Source organism: Bos taurus, chromosome 28, assembly GCF_002263795.3.
Source record: "Bos taurus isolate L1 Dominette 01449 registration number 42190680 breed Hereford chromosome 28, ARS-UCD2.0, whole genome shotgun sequence".
Lineage (NCBI taxonomy): Eukaryota > Metazoa > Chordata > Mammalia > Artiodactyla > Bovidae > Bos > Bos taurus.
In genome coordinates, this window is record NC_037355.1 from 15,556,793 (window position 1) to 15,575,344 (window position 18,552).

At 46.1% G+C, this 18,552-nt stretch overlaps 1 protein-coding gene across 1 annotated transcript in view; it reads right to left on the reverse strand.

Moving 5' to 3' along the window:
• Nucleotides 1-14,261, reverse strand: part of CCDC6 (coiled-coil domain containing 6) — a 112,157-nt gene extending 97,896 nt beyond the window's left edge. Inside the window, exon 1 of the mRNA XM_024986913.2 lies at nt 13,820-14,261. Within this exon, the coding sequence (XP_024842681.1) occupies nt 13,820-14,131 (312 nt within the window). The 5' untranslated portion in view covers nt 14,132-14,261. The remainder of the gene's footprint in view (nt 1-13,819) is intronic.
• Between the last annotated feature and the right edge of the window lie 4,291 nt (nt 14,262-18,552).

Here is an 18,552-nt window from a genome sequence, read left to right on the forward strand (position 1 = left end):
AGGAAGATACTGAACACGTCCTGAGGGCTTCCATGAGCCTCATCAGGTATCCCTCAAACCTGAGTTCTGAGAGACCATGAACCCTTCTGAGAGAAGATACAGTGGCTTAGGGGTCACATAAGATGCCATGTGATCACAGAGGGAGGCCGGAGCAGAACTGAGATTTTTTTTTTTCTAAATCTTAGGGTTTCAGGATTTCCAGGTGAAATACAAGATGCCCGGGGACTTCCCTGGCAGTCCAGTGGTTAACACTGTATACTTCCAATGCAGGAGGGTCAGGTTCCACCCCTGGTTGGGAAACTAACATCTCCCATGCCAAGAGGCAGGGCAAAAGAAAACAAAACAAAAAATCAAGAACCCAGTTAAGTTTGCATTTCAGACAAATACTACAAATAATTTTTTTAGTACATATATATTCCATTTAGTACATATATGTTCCACAGTGGGAACACATATACCCTAAGAAACTACTCATCATTTACGTGAAATTTAAACATGGCTCCTCATCTTGTATTTTTGCTGAATGTGGCAACCCTATCTGGCTTCCGAGTCTTCATTATACCAAGCTGTCTCCAAGAACCCCGGTGTGGAAAAATAGAAAAGAGTTAATGAATAAAAGGAAAACAGGGATGATTCACACAGACAGCCTTATGGAGGATGCTAATCTGCAACACATCAACTTAAAGCTAAAGAACAAAGAAGGGGGAGCAGTGGAACCCATGGGAATTTGAGAACAGAATGCACCGGACTTATGAGAAGCAGTGCAGCCTACTGGCTTTTAAGTGTGGGCTGGCAGGTGGACCCCAGGTGCCTCTTCACATCCCCATCAGGTTCCAAGTACCCAGAGCTGCAAGGCACGGGGCCAAGAAAGAAGCACACAAATCAGGGATTCAAAGTCATCAACGCTGATCTCCTTCAACCTGAAAGAATCTGACAGGCAGGCCCCCCAAGTGGTCTAGGAAGAAGGCAGGGAGAAACCAAGAGACCCCAGCAGCCTTGGCTGAAGCAGACAGGTGAGAAAGGCGGAAGGGCACTCCTGGCTCCCAGAAGGCTTACTTCAACTTGTTTATGACTTCCTGAAATACACCAACTGTCTTCTTGCCCCCTCTCATGACAACAAAAGCCTTCATACCAGGCCACTAAAAGCCCAACAGTGCCCTGGTGAAAAGCACGTTCCTTCAACCTTCACAAAACCCCTAGGCTGCCACTGCTACTGCTACAGAGACAGCCAGAGGTGACAGACAGAAAACCAGTCCCACCGCAGACCTCCACAGACCCGCCCTGGGCTCCCAGGCCACGCAGTCCCTCCAGCACAGGGGCACTGCAAGCCTGCAAAGGCGGGCAGCTTCAAAGAGTCCTGTTGTGCTTTCTGTGCTTCAGAGCAGCCGCTAAGCAGGAGTGGAACGCATGTCTCGCCATCAAAGTCCACCCTCTGGAACCCACACCCCCGCGGAAAAGGGTCAAAAGTCACACAACAGAGAAGCAGGCTGTCTGCCTGCTGCCCACGGCGCTAAAGGCAGAAAACTGGGCAAAGGTGCACATTGGGTCTTTTTTCATGAAATAATGGAAAGAGCCCGACAACCGGCCTAAAGAAAAAATGGGTCTTTTAGGAAACTTGATTGCCTCTCATTACTTACGCACAGCCACACAGGTCAGTTTTATCCTGACTCATCAAACCCTAGGAAATCAGCCCAGCTCCCAGGCATCCCCAAGCACCAGAAAAACACAGGCCCTGAGAAGTCAGACTGCACAGCTCCCCAGCCTGAGGTTTCCAGAGAGATCGCCCCCTCTCAGCAATTCAGACGTTTTTTTGCACCATCATATTACATATAAACAGGGTTATCAAGAACACTTTTGATTCTGAAGCACAGTTTGGAGAACAAGAGAAAGCATGTATGTACATTTGTGGGGTGGGTGTTTACGAATCATCTTTAATATTATTTTCTACAAGAATAACTCACAAATTATCAAAACACTTTGACGTGCACTGTTTCATCTGATCCTCGTAATGACAGTGGGTGGAAGCAAGACTAGTATTAACCCTAGAGACTATGGTTTTACCAGGTGAGTCCATGGAGGCTCAAAGGCTCTGAGGGCAGCATAACGAACTACCAATGTAGCTAGAACCTCAACTGGAAGCCACATTCCGTAGGGCCCGTGCTGCCTCCCAATGTCCAGTGATCAACACTAGGGAAGGAGGCGGGGCTACGCAAGGGGCAAAGCTAAGCCAAAGGCAATTCCACAGTGGAATACTGCACAGCTGCTGCAAAGAACCACTGCCACAGGTAACACGGACGCTGTTTAACGTTCGTCAATGTAGGAACTAGGATGTGAAACCAGAGAATCTGCACGCATACAAAATACATTCTGTATAAAGCTACTTACAATATAAAGTTCAAAAAGAAGCACAAAATTAATCCACAGAGTTAGAAGTAAGAACAAGTCACTCTGGGGGTGTGGTGTGAGTGGAACAGAGTACAAGGGAACTTGGGGGGGTGTTTGGGGTGCTGATACTAGATGCATCTTAAGTGGGGTAGTGATTTACACTGGTGAATTTACGGGTAAATTCACTGAGCACTTTTGCATCAGTTTGTGCATTCAAAGCTTGGAGACTTCATTGCAGTGGTCCCCAACGTTTTTGACACCAGGGACTCATTTCGTGGAAGACAATTTTCCCACAGGGCCGGGGTGGGGTGGGGTGGGGGGTTGGTCTGGGGTGATTCAAGCGCATCACATTTACTGAGCACTGTGTTTCTAATCTAACGCTGCTGCTGTGAGTCCATGGCTGGGAAGCTGGGGGCCCCTGCTTTACTGTATGCTATACTCCACTAGCGAGTTTAACCAAAGTAAACCTGGACAGCCCCCAAATACATTCCATGAACTTTACTGAGCAGTGGCTGTGCTAAGACTGTGGAAAAAGGCAAATGATGCTTCAAATGGCAAGGTTTTATATGCTGGTCAAGCTACCGTCACAGACTACCTGGCTCAAATCACTGTCCCGCCGCTCCCGGCACCACCACCAGGACTCCGAGGCTGTTCCACCTTGTTTCTTCATCCAGGACACAGAGGAAGCAAAGGGGTTGCAGTGAGCATCAAGTGAGGCCCTGAACGTAAGGTGTTTTAGAACCGCGCCAGGCACAGAGCGAGACCAAAATACCGAGCTGTTATTACCATGGGATAAGACAGATCATCTTATAGATGACAACACAGTTTAGAAGGAAAACACAAATGTCTCCACTAAGCAGCCAGAGCAGATTTTGAACATCCAGAAACGTTCCAACTGTGTCCCCGTCCCTGCCCGTTTCTGTCATCAGCCCCCAGAAGGGACCCAAGAACAGAGGCAGCCAGGCCCTGCTCACCACCCCCCACTTTCCTTTCTTTCCCCACATTGATGAAAGGCCTCCTCCTTCCACCACTCCCGCCTGCGCCTAGATGAACTTCATCTTTCAGGTTCTCATTTCTACACCACCTCCTGAGAGAGAGCCCTCCGTGACGGCCGCCCCTCTCCCGGCCTGAGTCAGGGGCCTTCCACCAGCTCTCCTCGCAGCTGCTATCCGTGGCGCACTGCCTGGCATACAGCGGGTGATCAATACAGTGGCTGAAAAAAATCCACTCCTCTTGTGCTCGTCAGACTATTTTTAAGTAGAGGTTATACCTTAAGTATAAAGAGACTGGTTCCAGCCTTGGATGAGGCGGGAGAGCGGAGGAGGGGGGCCCCCATGGCACAGCTATCAGCAGAGGTGGCACAGTCTGCAGTAACACGAGACAGGGTAAGGGGTGCAACAGACCCAGACCCAACACTGGAGGCCAGTCAGTCAGAAAGTCTGCACACCCCACGCACTGAAGGCACCCTCTTTATCGTTGTTTCTTTTCCAAAGCAGAGAGTTTGCAACCCTGGAAACACTCCCTGAGGCCTGGGCTGGCATCCTGGGAATGTGCGGCGGGAATGGGGCAGCCCTGACTACTCTAAATGAAGGAACACGATAGTGTGGGAACACAGCTAAGAGAAAAACGCCCCCAACAGGATCAAGACACAACTGTTCATAACTTTGTTTATGGGTAGCCTTGTGCTTAAACTCTGAGGTCAGAGTTCCCATTCTAGCCACAGGTCCTCAGGCAAGTTGTAGAAGGTCTCTGGGTGTAAATTTGCAAATCTGTAAGGCTACACATCAGAGGTGCGGATTAAATCAGGATATAAGTAAACCCCTCCCAACAGTACCCACGCCACAATAAGCACCGGGTAAACATGGGTGGTTGTCATAGCAACTACTTGCAAGTAGTTCAATGCTGATAAGGAAGAATTTCAAGCATCTTTTTTCTTTTTCAGACTTTCTTAAAGGATGGTTTATCTGCAATGCTATCAAGGAAATTAAACATTAGATTTTTTTTTTCTTAATGGCAAACATCATCTACAAGGTGCTAGGGCTAAATCCTTTTTCTTTCCCAGAAGACAACCTTTCCCTGTGCATTAGTCCCTCCCCAGTTCTCCACATCTGGGTGCCCCCTCTGAGAGCAGATTCAGACCTATGGCGTGGAGCCTAGAGCTAGGGTACCATATGTTTGCTGAATGACCAAAAAGAACCAGATACGGATTAGCCAGGAGGCAATAACACTTGAAGTTGGAGCAAGATATCAACCAGCATTTTAATTAAAGCTTTAGGTCCTAATTCACAACTTCAACACTAAGACAAGAAAAAGCAGCTAGCTGCTTTTGCACACCAGACTCCATTTTTCCTTTAAAAATTAAAAAAAAAAAATTTTTTTCAAGTAACTAGAAATAGAGGTTACCAGGGGCTGGAGGTAGGAGGGAAATGAAGAGTTACTGTTTAATGTAAACAGTTTCTGCTTGGGATGTTGAAAAAGTTCTGGAAATGCATAGTAGTGATGGTGGCCTAACACTGTAAATCTAACTAACGTCACTGAATTGTATACTGAAAAATGGTTCAAGGGGCAACACTTATATTGTGTATATATTACCACCAAAAAACGTCATTGTATCTTCAGTACTTCAAAATGATAAGCTACATGCACTCAAGGTTTAAAATGATGTGAAACAGTTAATAACGTTTTTCAAAAGACATGGTACCTCACCAGGTAGTCACCTGGACCGAAAGAAGTCCAAACTGCTACTTTATAGCATATACACTTAAAATTGTACTCTGGTTAACAAAGACTTTAAAATCATCTAGCCGATTTTTTTTCTCTCTCAAATTTTTGTGTTTCTATAATCAGAGGTTACTAAACGAAGCAGAGGCACAATGCTTTGACTCTAAGCAAATGTCTTTGTTTAGATAAATTAAGGCCTGCCTAGTGAAGAACCAAAAAAAAACCCAAACAAAAAAATCTCAATAGAATAAGTTATTATTTGAGTTAGTGTATTAAGATAACTGGGAAAAAAAAAACATTGTTTATATGCAAATAATTTCATACGTTGAGAAGCTCTTTCTATAATTAAAACACCAAGTAATTTTTCTCTCAGGACTATTTTTTTTTTCTAATTTTATTTTATTTTTAAACTTTACATAATTGTATTAGTTTTGCCAAATATCAAAATGAATCCACCACAGGTATACATGTGTTCCCCATCCTCTCAGGACTATTTTAGCCCTTCTAATTCATTCTCAAAATCCTTGACTGCCCAAGACTCAGCTCACTAGTGAAATAAACATGGGAAGGGTTTAATGCAGGTAGTAGATTTCTAAGAACTTTCCTCAGCCTCACCCTTAGCCCATGCTGTTTTCCTTCTCTCACTTTCCTCCTTCCTTCTATGGAAAACTTTTTTGAATTATGAGCTACATCTGTCTGGCTAAATATCCCAGCTCTGCTACTCAGTACCGAATGGCCTCATCTGATCCCAAGTGGCCTGAGATGCCCCGGAGGGTGTTAACCCGCTCACTCGGGACACACACCTGGCACCCATGGAGGCTGGTCTGATCTGGAGCAGATGCGTGTGCAAGATTATCCCATCCATCAACACTGCTTTTTTACAAAACCGGAGTTTGCAACTGCCCATAAACTAGTATCTCTAATCCATTTTAACCTTAAGAAGGCTTTGTTTTCACAGTTACCATTAAAGAGTTAAGAAATTTGGTCTATCCAATAATGTCTGTGTAAGGAAAGTGGGTGGGCCCCGGAGTGTAATAGGAATAGATGAAAAAACCACCCAGATAATTTCTGTCTATGGGCAGATGTAAATTATGAAATTAAAAACATCACTGACATTTCTTTTCAATCATCACCACATTAAAAGAAAATTAAAAACAAACAAAAAGCCTTTCGGTGCCACCTGGATACAGACAAATTGAGCAACAGTTCTCTCCATCGCTGCCTTACAAAATAAACTCTAAGCTAATTAAACTGTGAGTGAATACGACACATTGTTTCCCTTAAAGGTATTCACCATAAGAGATGAACTTTATTTTGGAAGGTGGAAGGTAAGCCAGCCCTCCCTGGAACCTTGGCACCTGTCAGCCTGGACCGCCTTTCTGGCTTCCACTTGTATGTTGGTTATTTCCGCACCTCACAACTCTCTGGGCTGCAAAGTGCTGGAGAGGGAAGGCCAGTTCTCTCTGCTCTGAATTCCCTGCCGCAACCAGCCAAGGCCAAGCTGAACACCAGTCAAGTGCAATCCTGCTGGAGAAGCCCTTACATTCCTTCTGGGTATTTTGGAGCATCTGACACCCGGTAGGCAGTTCCCAAGTACTTGTAGGTTGAATCCTGCCTATTGTAGGCTGTATTTATGACTCGTCATTCTGTGCCTTACTGAAGAGGTGAAAATTTCCCAGCGTTAAACAAGTGAGTATCAAAATGAATTTTAAGCACTAATCTGCACCCCATGCCTCAGATCTAGGGATGAATAATAATAAGGGGGTGAATTCATTCTAAACAACCATCAAACTATTAATCCTTTGTTAGTTCTCCCTAAAAAAGAACACCTACACAAAGTGATATTTGCAATTTATGAGTTGGAGCACTGGGATAAAATCCATAGCTGTGGGCTTGACAAGCATAAAAGGTAAGAAAATCTGATAGCCTTGGGGAGGTAGGAAGAGTCTGCAAGTTAATACCTCTCCAAGATCCTGACTATTAGAAATACTTTTCAGAGCATTCGTTTCACTGTCAGGAAAATTTCAACCACCACTGAGCAGGAACACCCTGAACCTGTGATCGCCAGCTCTGACGATCATTCAATCCATCTATTAATAAAAGCAACTAACTGCCTATGATTGAAAACAAAAAGCAACACCTAACCACTGAGGGACAAAGTACATGAGGGAACAAAGAAGGTGACCTTACTCCTTCCTCAACCTGGCTGTATGAATCCAAAGGCTCAGATCAGCATTTCTAGGAGTAAATGCTGCAACGCAGGATTTGAGGAAGAAGAAAACAAGAATGCAAGTATACATTGTGTGACACTATCAACCCCCCCAAAATCCACTCTGCAAACCACACAAGGAAATCCACCAGGATTCAACAAATCTCGCCGTCCTGTTTGCAGGTACCGCCCCAATTGGAGCTTCAGGTGCCCGCTATTTGCACTGATACCTCCTCGATGTGATGGCCCACAGACTGTTTTCCAGAAGCAACCATGGGGCATTTCAACATCAAATAAGGCTGTGAGGAATGCCTGGAGTGACCTGTCACCATCAACAAAACGGAAGTGGCAAATGTGAACCCCTCCAACAGAGCCCTTTCTCCTCTAAGCCTTGTTCAAACAACCCTTGGAAAAGTGAACCCAAAGACACTGTGTCCCCTTTTAGAGGTGAAAACGTTATCACAAATGCCTAGGTATGAGCTCCAAGGTTGCCCACAATATCACCCATAATCAGAAGGCAAAGGTTTGGGACACACACTAATTGAGGTGGCCCCCCAAAGTATACAGTGTATCCATTCATCCATAGAAGGATGGTGAAGATGGTGTTTGCTGTTGTTGCTGACACAGTTAGGAGAGCAGCTCTAGGAGCACAAGGATTGGAGACAGTCTTGGCTCCCTCGCCCAAGAGAAAACAAAACAAAACTTCATAACTTAATGCCTCTGAGGTCAGCCCAACATACTCTTGTGTCTACTGCATGCCAGGCACTGAAGAATGGACGTGAACAAGGCAAATTCTGCTCCCAAAGGAGAGACCTACATGCTGGGGGTCTGGAGAGGAAGCGGTCTCATGAATGGGCAACTAACCCAGCGTGTGGCTGGCAAAGAGGCGGTACTAGTGCACACAGAGGTCAGAAGGAAGTACAGTCTGTTTGGATTTACAGGTTGAAGGGTAGGGAAGGACATTTAAGGGCAAGGAGGTACATCTTAGAGAAGCCAGAGAAACCTACTGAGATTCAGGAGCCGGCAGTTCAGTAGAGTGAGAGCTTTGAGAATGTGAGGGGTGTGTCTCTGAAGCAGGCAGGGGCCAGATCACAGAGAGCCTGGTAAACCACAGAAAGTTCACGGAGCCAGAGGGCAATGGAAGCCATTGACAGTCTGAGCAATCAACAGTCCCTTCAGATTTCGGCTCCAGCCCAGTGTCTCTGGTCTTGAACAAGAGTCAGCACAAACCAGATACTGGTGATTCTCTGAACTATTCCCCATCCTCAGCAAAATAAATAAAAGCCCTAGAAAAGACTGTCTTGACCTCCTCTACACTTTTGTAGGGCTTTGTAAAAAATCAAATACAAAGAGATTATATGAAACACACAGAAGAAATCTAAGAATAGCCTCTGTAAGAAGACTGGATTTGTGTATAATCAGACCTAACTGTGAGGTCATACTTTTCTCAAAGTTGCACCTAAAGTTGGGTGCTTTCACTAGAATCTAAGGGGGGAAAAAAAAATTAAGGCAAGGGGAAAAAAAAGTCACACACTACCCCTTTTTATAAGGGCAATGTTGATCTGACAGCTTCATAATCTGCCAAAACAAAGTCTTAAGAAATGGAAAATAGTGTATTGGGCTTCCAGAGTAAATAATCCGAAATCCACAACGTTAACTATATGGTGGCTTTTATTGGTTAATGAAATTGTTACACTGTTGGTATTTAAAATAGCCAAGTTTTCTAATCTAAATGCCATACCAACACATTTTTCTTCTATAACTTCAAAAGATCTTTGTATTCCTTTATTTCCCTCAACTTCTATAATGAAAGACGAATTTTATAGATAGAGAAAGACACTTAAATTCTAGTAATTTGTCATGGGCCTTTACTTCCAAACCAAACACATGGCAAAGGTCTGAACTGGTCCAGAAAACACACCTTGGTGAACTAGCATCCCAGGAATAAGACCCTGCTTATACTTGGAGAAACTAGTCCAGAACTTAGAAGCCATTCAATTACTGCCCACAATTACATTTCATCTTCCCAGAGACCGCGACCCCTGGATTCCTCTATGTTGACTCAGATAATCTCCTATTACATTTTAACCCACAGGACAAGTCAGAAAGATCAAGCCTAACATCTGAAAGCTACTCAACAGTGTAACTGAGCATTTTTTGTTTGGTTTGGTTTATTTTCTCCACTCCAAAGAAGTAGTTATGATTGATAATCACCAGTCTGGCTCCACTGCTGATTTACTGGGAGAAATTGGATAATCACTCAAAACATTCCATTCCACCCCTAACCCAAATAAAACACACCGGGGAAAGCTGTGGCAGTGGACACTTGTAGACAAGGATGAAGGGCCTTGTACAGTTGATTCTTCCCCACAGATGTGGAGAATACAGACCATGAAACCGATCCTTTATTAAAAGGGTAGCTTGACTAGAAGAAGCACCTACATACCAAAAGAGATAGAAATGACTGCTGGTTAAGAACTTCTATTAGCCTTTGGACTTGGCTTAAAAAATGAGGGCCCAATAATGAGATATCACTACGCACCTACTAGGATGGACAAAATCCAAGACAGATAACACCCAAAACCAGCAAGGACGTGGAGCAACAGGAACTCTCATCACTGCTGGTGGGCATGCAAAATGGTACATTTTGGCATGTTAAGTTTGTTAAGTTTGGCAGTTTCTTAACAAAATGAAAATATTTTCACCATACTACCAGCAATTAGCTCCTCCCTACTTACCCAAATGAGCAGAAACCTTCTGTCTACCCCAAAATGTGCACACAGAAGTTTACTGCAGGTTTACTCATAGCTGCCAAAACTTGGAAGCCACCAAGTCAAGTCCTTCAGTAGTTAAATGGATAAGTAAGCTGTGGTACAGCCAAACAAATATCACTGGATGTTAAAAAGAAAAGAGGGACTTCCCTGGTGGTCCAGTGGTTAAGAATCCGCCTTCCAATGCATAGGACATGCGTTCAATCCTTGGTCAGGGAACCAAGATCCCACACGCTGCAGGGCAGCTAAGCCTGAACCTCAACTAGAGAAGCCTGCGTGCTGCAACAAAGACTCAGCGTAGCCAAAACAGAAAAAAGAAATGAGCTACCAAGCCATGAAAAAGCAGGGAGGAAACTTAGATGTATCTTACTAAGTGAAAGAAAACCATCTGAAAAGCCTACAGATTGTATGATTCCAACTATATGACTTTCTGGAAAAGGCAAAACTATGCTTTTGGCCATCTGATGTGAAGAACTAACTCACTGGAAAAGACCCTGATGCTGGGAAAGACTGAAGGCAGGAGGAGAAGGGGACGACAGAGGACGAGATGGTTGGATGGCATCACCGACTCCGCGGACATGAGCTTAAGCAAGCTTAAGGAGTTGGTGATGGACAGGGAAGCCTGGCATGCTGCAGTCCATGGGGTTGCAGAGAGTCGGTTACGACTGAGCAACTGAACTGATGGAAGACAGAAAAAAGACTGGTGGTGGCCAGGGGTTAGTGAGGGATGAAAAGGCTGAGCACGGGGGATTTTTATGGCACTGGACCTGCTTTGTACACTATCATGGTGCTACAAGTCATTGTACACTTGCCCAAACCCATAGAATGCACACCACCAAGAGTGAACTGGGTAGACTTTAGGTGATTATGTTGCTTCAAAGTTAGTTCATCGGTTTAACAAATGTACCATTCAGGTGGGGGATGTTGATAATGGAGGAGGGGAAGAAGGGCAGGGAGTATTTGGGAAATCCTGGTACCTTCTGCTTAAGTTCGTTGCTAACCTAAAACTACTCCCCCTCACCCAAAAAAAAGCAACACCTCTCTCTTCCCAGGGTGTAGCTGATCAGCAAGGTACCTTGCTGAATACGTTCAAGGAAAAGACATCCACAATCACCTTCTGTGCTCAAAAATATTAAAGTTAATATCATAATTAGAGAAACTAGTAAGAGCCATGAAGACAAATATAAGATTCTGGTACCATCTTCTCTTCAAATAAAATTAGTGAGAAATCTACCAAGGCCTTCACTTAACTGAATATTTAAGTCTTTTCACAAACTTCCTGGATTGCTAGCAGCAAATTTCATGCAGCTTAACTTTGACACAGACTATGGCAGTGTTGCACATTAGACGGAATCCTTACATCCACAGACTTACTTCATGTAGTCACACACATTTTTCCTCCCAAATTACAAACCCTGAAGGTCAAACCCACTCACCACAATCTGTGTCCTAAGTCAGTCAACTCCAACAGAACCCTCAAAGGAATCTCTACTCTGCATTTGCCTGAGTAACACCTGCCAGGTATCAGGGAACTCAATAAACCACAAGCACTTTTTATTTATCTCCCTGAATATATTCATCAGAGATTAAAGAATGGAGAGGTTTCTGGTACCTATAGGCTGTCATCCAAAGCAATTCTAAAATTTGACTCAGTGAGGCCTCAGAAGTTTTCACAAAGCGTATTTGGTGAGATGTCAGTTTTAGTTGAGGGGAGTTAGTTCCAAGGAAGCCACCACCTCGCACAACTCTTCGTGCCAAGGGCTCAGTGGCCTGTGATCTTACACACTAGGAATGAATGTGACTGTGTGCAATTTACAGACCTACTTTTAATATGGTCAAGTGTCAAACAGCTAACCCTTTCACAGTCTCTCCACCCCGCCATCCTCCTTCCCAAACAAAAACAGTATGCAAGAAGCCAGAGGTTCCATTTTATGCAAGTTTTACAACTTTCGGTGGTTCACATTCTCCAAGAGACCAGACTCACCCTCTCATTTACTAACTCCAATCTTAAATAAACTGCTTCCACCAACTTCCCCCTCTTCTCAAACCTCCACTCACCAAAGACATCTCTCTCAGCCAAGAAAGCTTCAGAAAAGGCTTGGAAGTGGCTGCCTCTGCAAATTCCTCCCCATCCTACCAAAAGGGCACTTCAAGAACTTTACAGTCTGAATATTGCTCCAATGCCATTCACCAGAGCTGGATCGGAGCATGCGGGGTGTCTTTCAGCAATCGATTTCTATTTAGGCTGCCCATCCCAATGAAACTTTGGTGAAAACCTGCTTTCTAAGCAAATTCAGAATGCCATCCAGTCCCCAAGTGCAAGCCAGCAGAGGGCGGGGGGTTGGGTGGGGTGGGGGGGGGGGGGTGGTTGGTGGATACACACAGTCCATCCTCCACTGAAGACTTTTTTCTGGTACAGGGACATCCTAAACTTGCCGCATTTCCTTTGCAGAGTTGTGATCTTCCATCCATCCCCGAATGCACGATTTTTTCTCCATCTGAAGGTTCAACCTAACCAGCTATTGTGGAGTAACTATGGCAATTCATCCCCTTGCTTTCTTGACATTTTCCTCTCTCCTCCTGGCTGGGAAACTGTTTTGATCTCAACAGGGTTGCCAGTATGGGGATTCTGCATGTCAATGATGTGGCTAGCCGGCAGGGATAGTAGGTGAGAGCACACGTTGTACTTTTCCCAGTTATGTTTCGCCTCATCACAGCTAATAGTGGCCTTTCCAAAGGCCTGCTACACGAGAAGGACCTACACACCTAATCTTATCCTCTTTGGGGGAGCCTCCGGGGACCAGGTGGAAAGAGAACAGACAGCCCGTTCTCCCGTCAAGTATCTAGACGCCGAACCAAAATATCCCCCAGACAGACACTCCACCGCCAAGGAAGCAAACACACGCAAAAAAAAAAAAAAAAACCACCAAAAAACAACAACTCCCTCTTGCTCGGCGAAGGAGTCAGTCGATTCCCTTCACCCCGGTTTCAGCCGGTCCAGGCTTCATACCCTTCGCTCCGTCCAAGCCGGTGTAAGATGCTGCATTCTCCCAGCAGTACACGGCCGCCGCCACCCCCCACCCAGGGAAAGGACTTCCAACGGAGGTGGGAGCATCAGCTCCGGTACCCGCCCTTCCCTCTCGATCCTGGCCAGAAAAACTGCACTTCCCGGATTCCCGGCCACTCTCTCCCGCCCCCTCCCCGGGCGATCCAGCTAGCGCCGTTCTGATGCCAACCAAGTGCCCAGCCCAGCTGCACACCCCCCGCACCCCCGGCCAGGCCCCCGGAACAGGCCCCGGCTTCCTGCCTCTCCCTCAGCGTAGGACTCCCCGATTCTGGACGCACCCCTCAAGCAAACTAGGACTGAAAAAAGTCCCACCCCGCCCCCCCCCCCCCAGCCACGCCGCCAGCTTCCAGCTCCTCCCGGAGGAGCCTCCTCCCCCAGGGGCGACAAGGGAACGTGGGGGGTGGGGGTGGAGTGGGGGTGGTCCCAGCAGCCTCCTCCAGCACCCCGCGAGGGGCCTGGACCCCGGGGAGGGCAGACCCGCGCGGCTCCGAAGGGACACCTCCCACTCCCTCCACCCTCTGGGGCCGGCGGGTCTTAGCAGCGAGTGTGCTCGCTGCAGGTCATCGGAAGCCTTGAAGAGCCCGGGGGCTGCCCCGGGTCGGGAGGCAGCATCTCCCAGGGACGGGCGGAGGTCAGCACCGCGGCGCACCCCGGGGGGGCACTCACGATGGTCACGCTGGCTTTGCGCAGGTCGCGGTTCTCCTCCTGCAGCGCCTTGCACTTGAGTTTGTAGGTCTCCAGCTCGATCTTGAGCACCTTGTTCTCCTGCTGCAGCGAGGCCAGGCGGTTGGTGAGCTCCTCCAGGCGGAACGGCGAGATGACAATGCCCCCCGACTTCCCACCGCCGCCGCCTCCTCCGCCGCCACCACCGCCGCCGCCGCCGCCCGAGGTCGACGAGCAAGACGACTGCATGGCGGCCGAGCTACCGCTGTTGCCCCCCGCCCCGTCCGTGTCGCTCTCGCTGGCGCTGTCCGCCATGGCCGCGGCGGGCTGAGGAGACGCGGAGGAGGAGGAGCAGGGAGGCGGCGGCGGCGAGGGCTGGGCTGCGAATGAGTGGGCGCCGGGGCGAGCACAGGGGAGCGCCGAGCTGGGCGCCTGGCACCAGGGCGCAGACTCGGAGCGGCGGCGAGAGAAAGAGAGGGAGCTTCCCGCTGCCAAGGGACCTCCTCTGCCAGAGAACAGAGACCCCGCCCGGGCTCGGGCAGTATTGCACTGGGGCTCGCTCCAGCCGGGCCTGGCGCGCTCGCTAGGCCGCTCGGCTAAGCCGGCGGAAAGCTCCGAGACTCGCCCGCCGCCGCCCTCCTGGCGTCCGCCGGCTGGCTGGGGACGCGCTGGCCGGACCCGGGCGGGAAAGCCAGGCCAGCCTCCGCACCAGCCGCTCGCCAACCGCACGTGTTCTGAGGGAGGGCCTCCCAGCCCCCTGACCTAAGCCCGCGGCCGCCCAGCCTCTTCCGGGCTCGCGCCCGCTCCTGGGAAAAAGAAACCTAATGCCCCACTAGCCTCGCAGGTGCTGGGGACACGTGGAAAGGTCAGCCCGGCTCGGGGATCCAGCCCCCGCCGACTCCGTGGCCCCATCTTCCGCTGACCGAGTGTGCTCCTGTCTCCCTCTATCTGTTTCAAACAGACACGCAGCCCTTTTAGTTTGATCTCTCAGTGAGCTTGCCTGAGAAGCTTCGGATAGCGCTCACGGAACAGAAAGTTCCCCTCCGAGGAGCGGAGGAGGGCGACGAGACAGGAGCCACAGGTTAACCTCGTTAAGAAAAGATCTGCAGAAGAGACACACCGCCCTCTTTACTTCTCCTAATAATCCCATAAACCACCCTGCGCTCAATTGTCTAAACGAGGTGCAAGTTTTTTCTTTTCTCTCTGCATTTTGCAGACAATGCCAGGACCTGTTGGGCAATAGGATTAAGACAGTAACATTTATCTAATCCAAAAAGAAAAAAAAGACAAACAATTTTTGTGGATTAAAACATCTCTTTGAAGTGCCAGTTTTCCAAAGCAACTGCAGGCAGAGCATTCTGCTATACGAATAGTGATGAATGCAAGTGGGAATGCAACACAACCATCATTTTCTTTCCCATCATCTTGCCCACTCCTAGAAGACTTAAGTAGGTCAAAACTAAACACAGATTAATTATGCTAGTGTGGTTTAATTCGGGGTTCTAGTTTTAAAGAATAAGTAATTCAAAATCAAAACTTGCATTTCCCTTTCTCCCCTCCCAAACAAAGGCTTACAGGAAATTGGCCCAGCAGGTGAGATAATTCTTAACACTTTACACTGTTGACACAAAACAACTTTCACTTATGTATGAAAATCAGAAAATGAAACCGACCAGACTAGTTTTATTACCCAAGCTTAGTCAACAGAAGAACAAACATATGGAAGCAAAATATAGAGGGAAAATGGAGTGAAGTTTTTTCTATTGCTTTGAACTTTGGGGAAAGTTTATAATGTGTTAGGAAGGATAAAGAAGTGGCTTTAATGATTTTTATTTCAGCTCCTCCATTATCTTTAAAACTAAATTTAGCCTAATGATTACAGTTATTCAATGGCTAATGAAAACCGGTACCCAGGAATAAAGTGAAACCTCCAAGTATTCCAAATGACATCATCCTTTACCAAGATGGCTGCTTTCTGGCAGCCGGCTCCAAAATGCCAACCGCAATCAAACCCCAAATTTCTAATTATTTTTTAGTTTAATACTAAACTTCTGAGTTAGTCACTGTTGGTGTAGCAGGAACAACAACAACAAAAGAGTCGACTTTGCTCTTCAGAAACGTTCAGCCAATGTAAATAACTGTTAGAAGTGACCAGTTTAATCATTTTCGCTGAAACTTGATCTTCTCTCTGACTTTTCCTTTTGGGAATCTGCTAGAGGAGACAAACAGCTCGTTAAACTGGAAACAGCTTCTGTAAAACTCACTTGCTGGGTGAAATGGAGGAGTAAAGCTATCAGGGAGCAGCTCCACAGGGGGAAACCCAGACTTAACATTCTTTCCACTTCACCCAGCACTGTGATAGAATCTTTTAAGAGCCAGTCTGGCTTCCATTCTTCACAAGTTTCCATTGTTCCCTATCCCATAGTATCTTAAAGCTTCCACCTCTAGAGCTTACTTAGAAACACTCAGGAGACAAGTTGCCTTTCTCTTAGCTTTATCACCAACTGCATTCAAAGAGAGGACTTAACTGCTACCAGTGGGCAGAGGGGTGGGGTTTAAAGTGCTTGACTTTCTTAAAGGGCCCACAGTTACTCTAATTTAAAATGGATTGGTTTTGAATTGGATTTGGAGGAACACTGCATTTTGACATGATACTCACAGGCAGTAACTGTGTTTAGAAGGCCTCAGGGAGAAAGTCATCTTCTAAAGCTTCCCTGCTGATACAGATGGGAATAAACTGGAGAATACTTTTTCACTGTGGTTTTTATTGTTATTGCAAAGCAGAAGCATGTCTAATTTTCTACTTCTTGTAAAAGTGGTTCCCCTTATAAACAGACCATTTATCACAACATTGGTTCAGTAATAGAATTACAATGAAAACACTAGTTACAAAATCAATAATATCATTATAAAATTTCTTCTCAGCTTTCCCGGGGAAATGAATCAAAAGAATAAATGGTAGTATGTGTTGCCTGGAGGAAGAAGAAACAAATACGGACCATCAGTTCCATTGGACAAATAACAAGATTTACCTTTGTCCAAAAAGCAAGCCGCAAAAATATAACAACAAAGAAAAAGAATACATATAGTCTAATTGCAAGGTACAACGTCTCTTTGTCTAATGCCATTTATTCAGCTGATTTACTCTGTGGCCTTGGAATGTTCAATAGTAAAGTTAAGGGACTTCCCTGGTGGTCTAGCAGTTAAGAATCTACCTTCCAGTGCAGGGGCTGCGGGTTCCAGCCTTAGTCAGGGAACTAAGACCCCACATGCAACTGAGTCTGCGCACTGCAATGAAGAATCTGCATGCTGTAGCAAAGACCCAGTCCAGCCTAAATAAATAAATAAAATTTTAAATTTTTAAAAATAATAATAAAGTTAAAATATAGACACACATCACTGGTGATTTTTGTTTAACTTTTAATGGTTAACAATAAATTGCTGTACCTATTACATTAGCATTAGATACAAGTGATTTCACTCAAGCTCTGAATAGATGGTGGTTGCGGAACCTATCATTACAGTTGTTTGTTTGTTTGTTTCTAATTTATTTGGCTGCAGCGGAGAAGGCAATGGCACCACACTCCAGTACTTTTGCCTAGAAAATCCCATGGACGGAGGAGCCTGGTAGGCTCCAGTCCATGGGGTCTCTAGAGTCGGACACGACTGAGCGACTTCAGTTTCACTTTTCACTTTCATGCGTTGGAGAAGGAAATGGCAACCCACTCCAGTGTTCTTGCCTGGAGAATCCCAGGGACGGGGGAAGCCTGGTGGGCTGCCATCTATGGGGTCGCACAGAGTTGGACACAACTGAAGTGACTTAGTTTAGCTGAGCTTAGCTTAGCAGGTCTGGGCGGCCTTTAAGTTCTAGTTCCCCTACCAGGGATCAAACATGAAGTCCCAGCCACTGGACCACCAAAGAAGTCCCCAGAATCCATCAATACAGTTTTAAAAAGAACTGGAGTGGCCTATTGCCTTCTGAGATAGCTTACAATCTGACTGTAGAATGTGTTTCTCTCAAATCTACCTCTTACATATCAAAAAATAATAATAATTAGAGTGAGCCACATATGACCTGGCTTTCACAGAGTGCCTGAATTTGAATAGAATCATAGACTGTGCCACTGTAGTGCTATTATTTCTTGAAAGGTAACTGATAGTAGAGATAACTGGAGTAACAGGCAAGTTTGGCCTTGGGGTACAAGATGAAGTAGGGCAAAGGCTAACAAAGTTTTGCCAAGAGAACACACTGTTCATAGCAAAGACCCTCTTCCAACAACACAAGAGACAACTCTAACATGGACATCACCAAATGGTCAATACTGAAATCAGATTGATTATATTCTTTGCAGCCAAACATGGAGAAGCTCTAAACAGTCAGGAAAAACAAGACTGGGAGCTGACTGTGGCTCAGATCATGAACTCCTTACTGGAAAATTCAGATTTAAATTGAAGAAAGTAGGGAAAACCATGAGGCCATCCAAGTATGACCTAAATCAAATCCCTTAAAATTATACAGTGGAAGTGACAAATAGATTCAAGGGATTAGATCTGATAGAGTACCTGAAGAACTATGGACGGAGGTTCGTAACATTGTATAGAATGCAGTGACCAAAAAGAAGAAATGACCATCTTAAAGAAAAAGAAATGCAAAAAGGCGAAATGGTTGTCTGAGGAGGCCTTACAAATAGCTGAGTAAAGAAGGGAAGCAAAAGGCAAAGGAGAAAGGGAAAGAT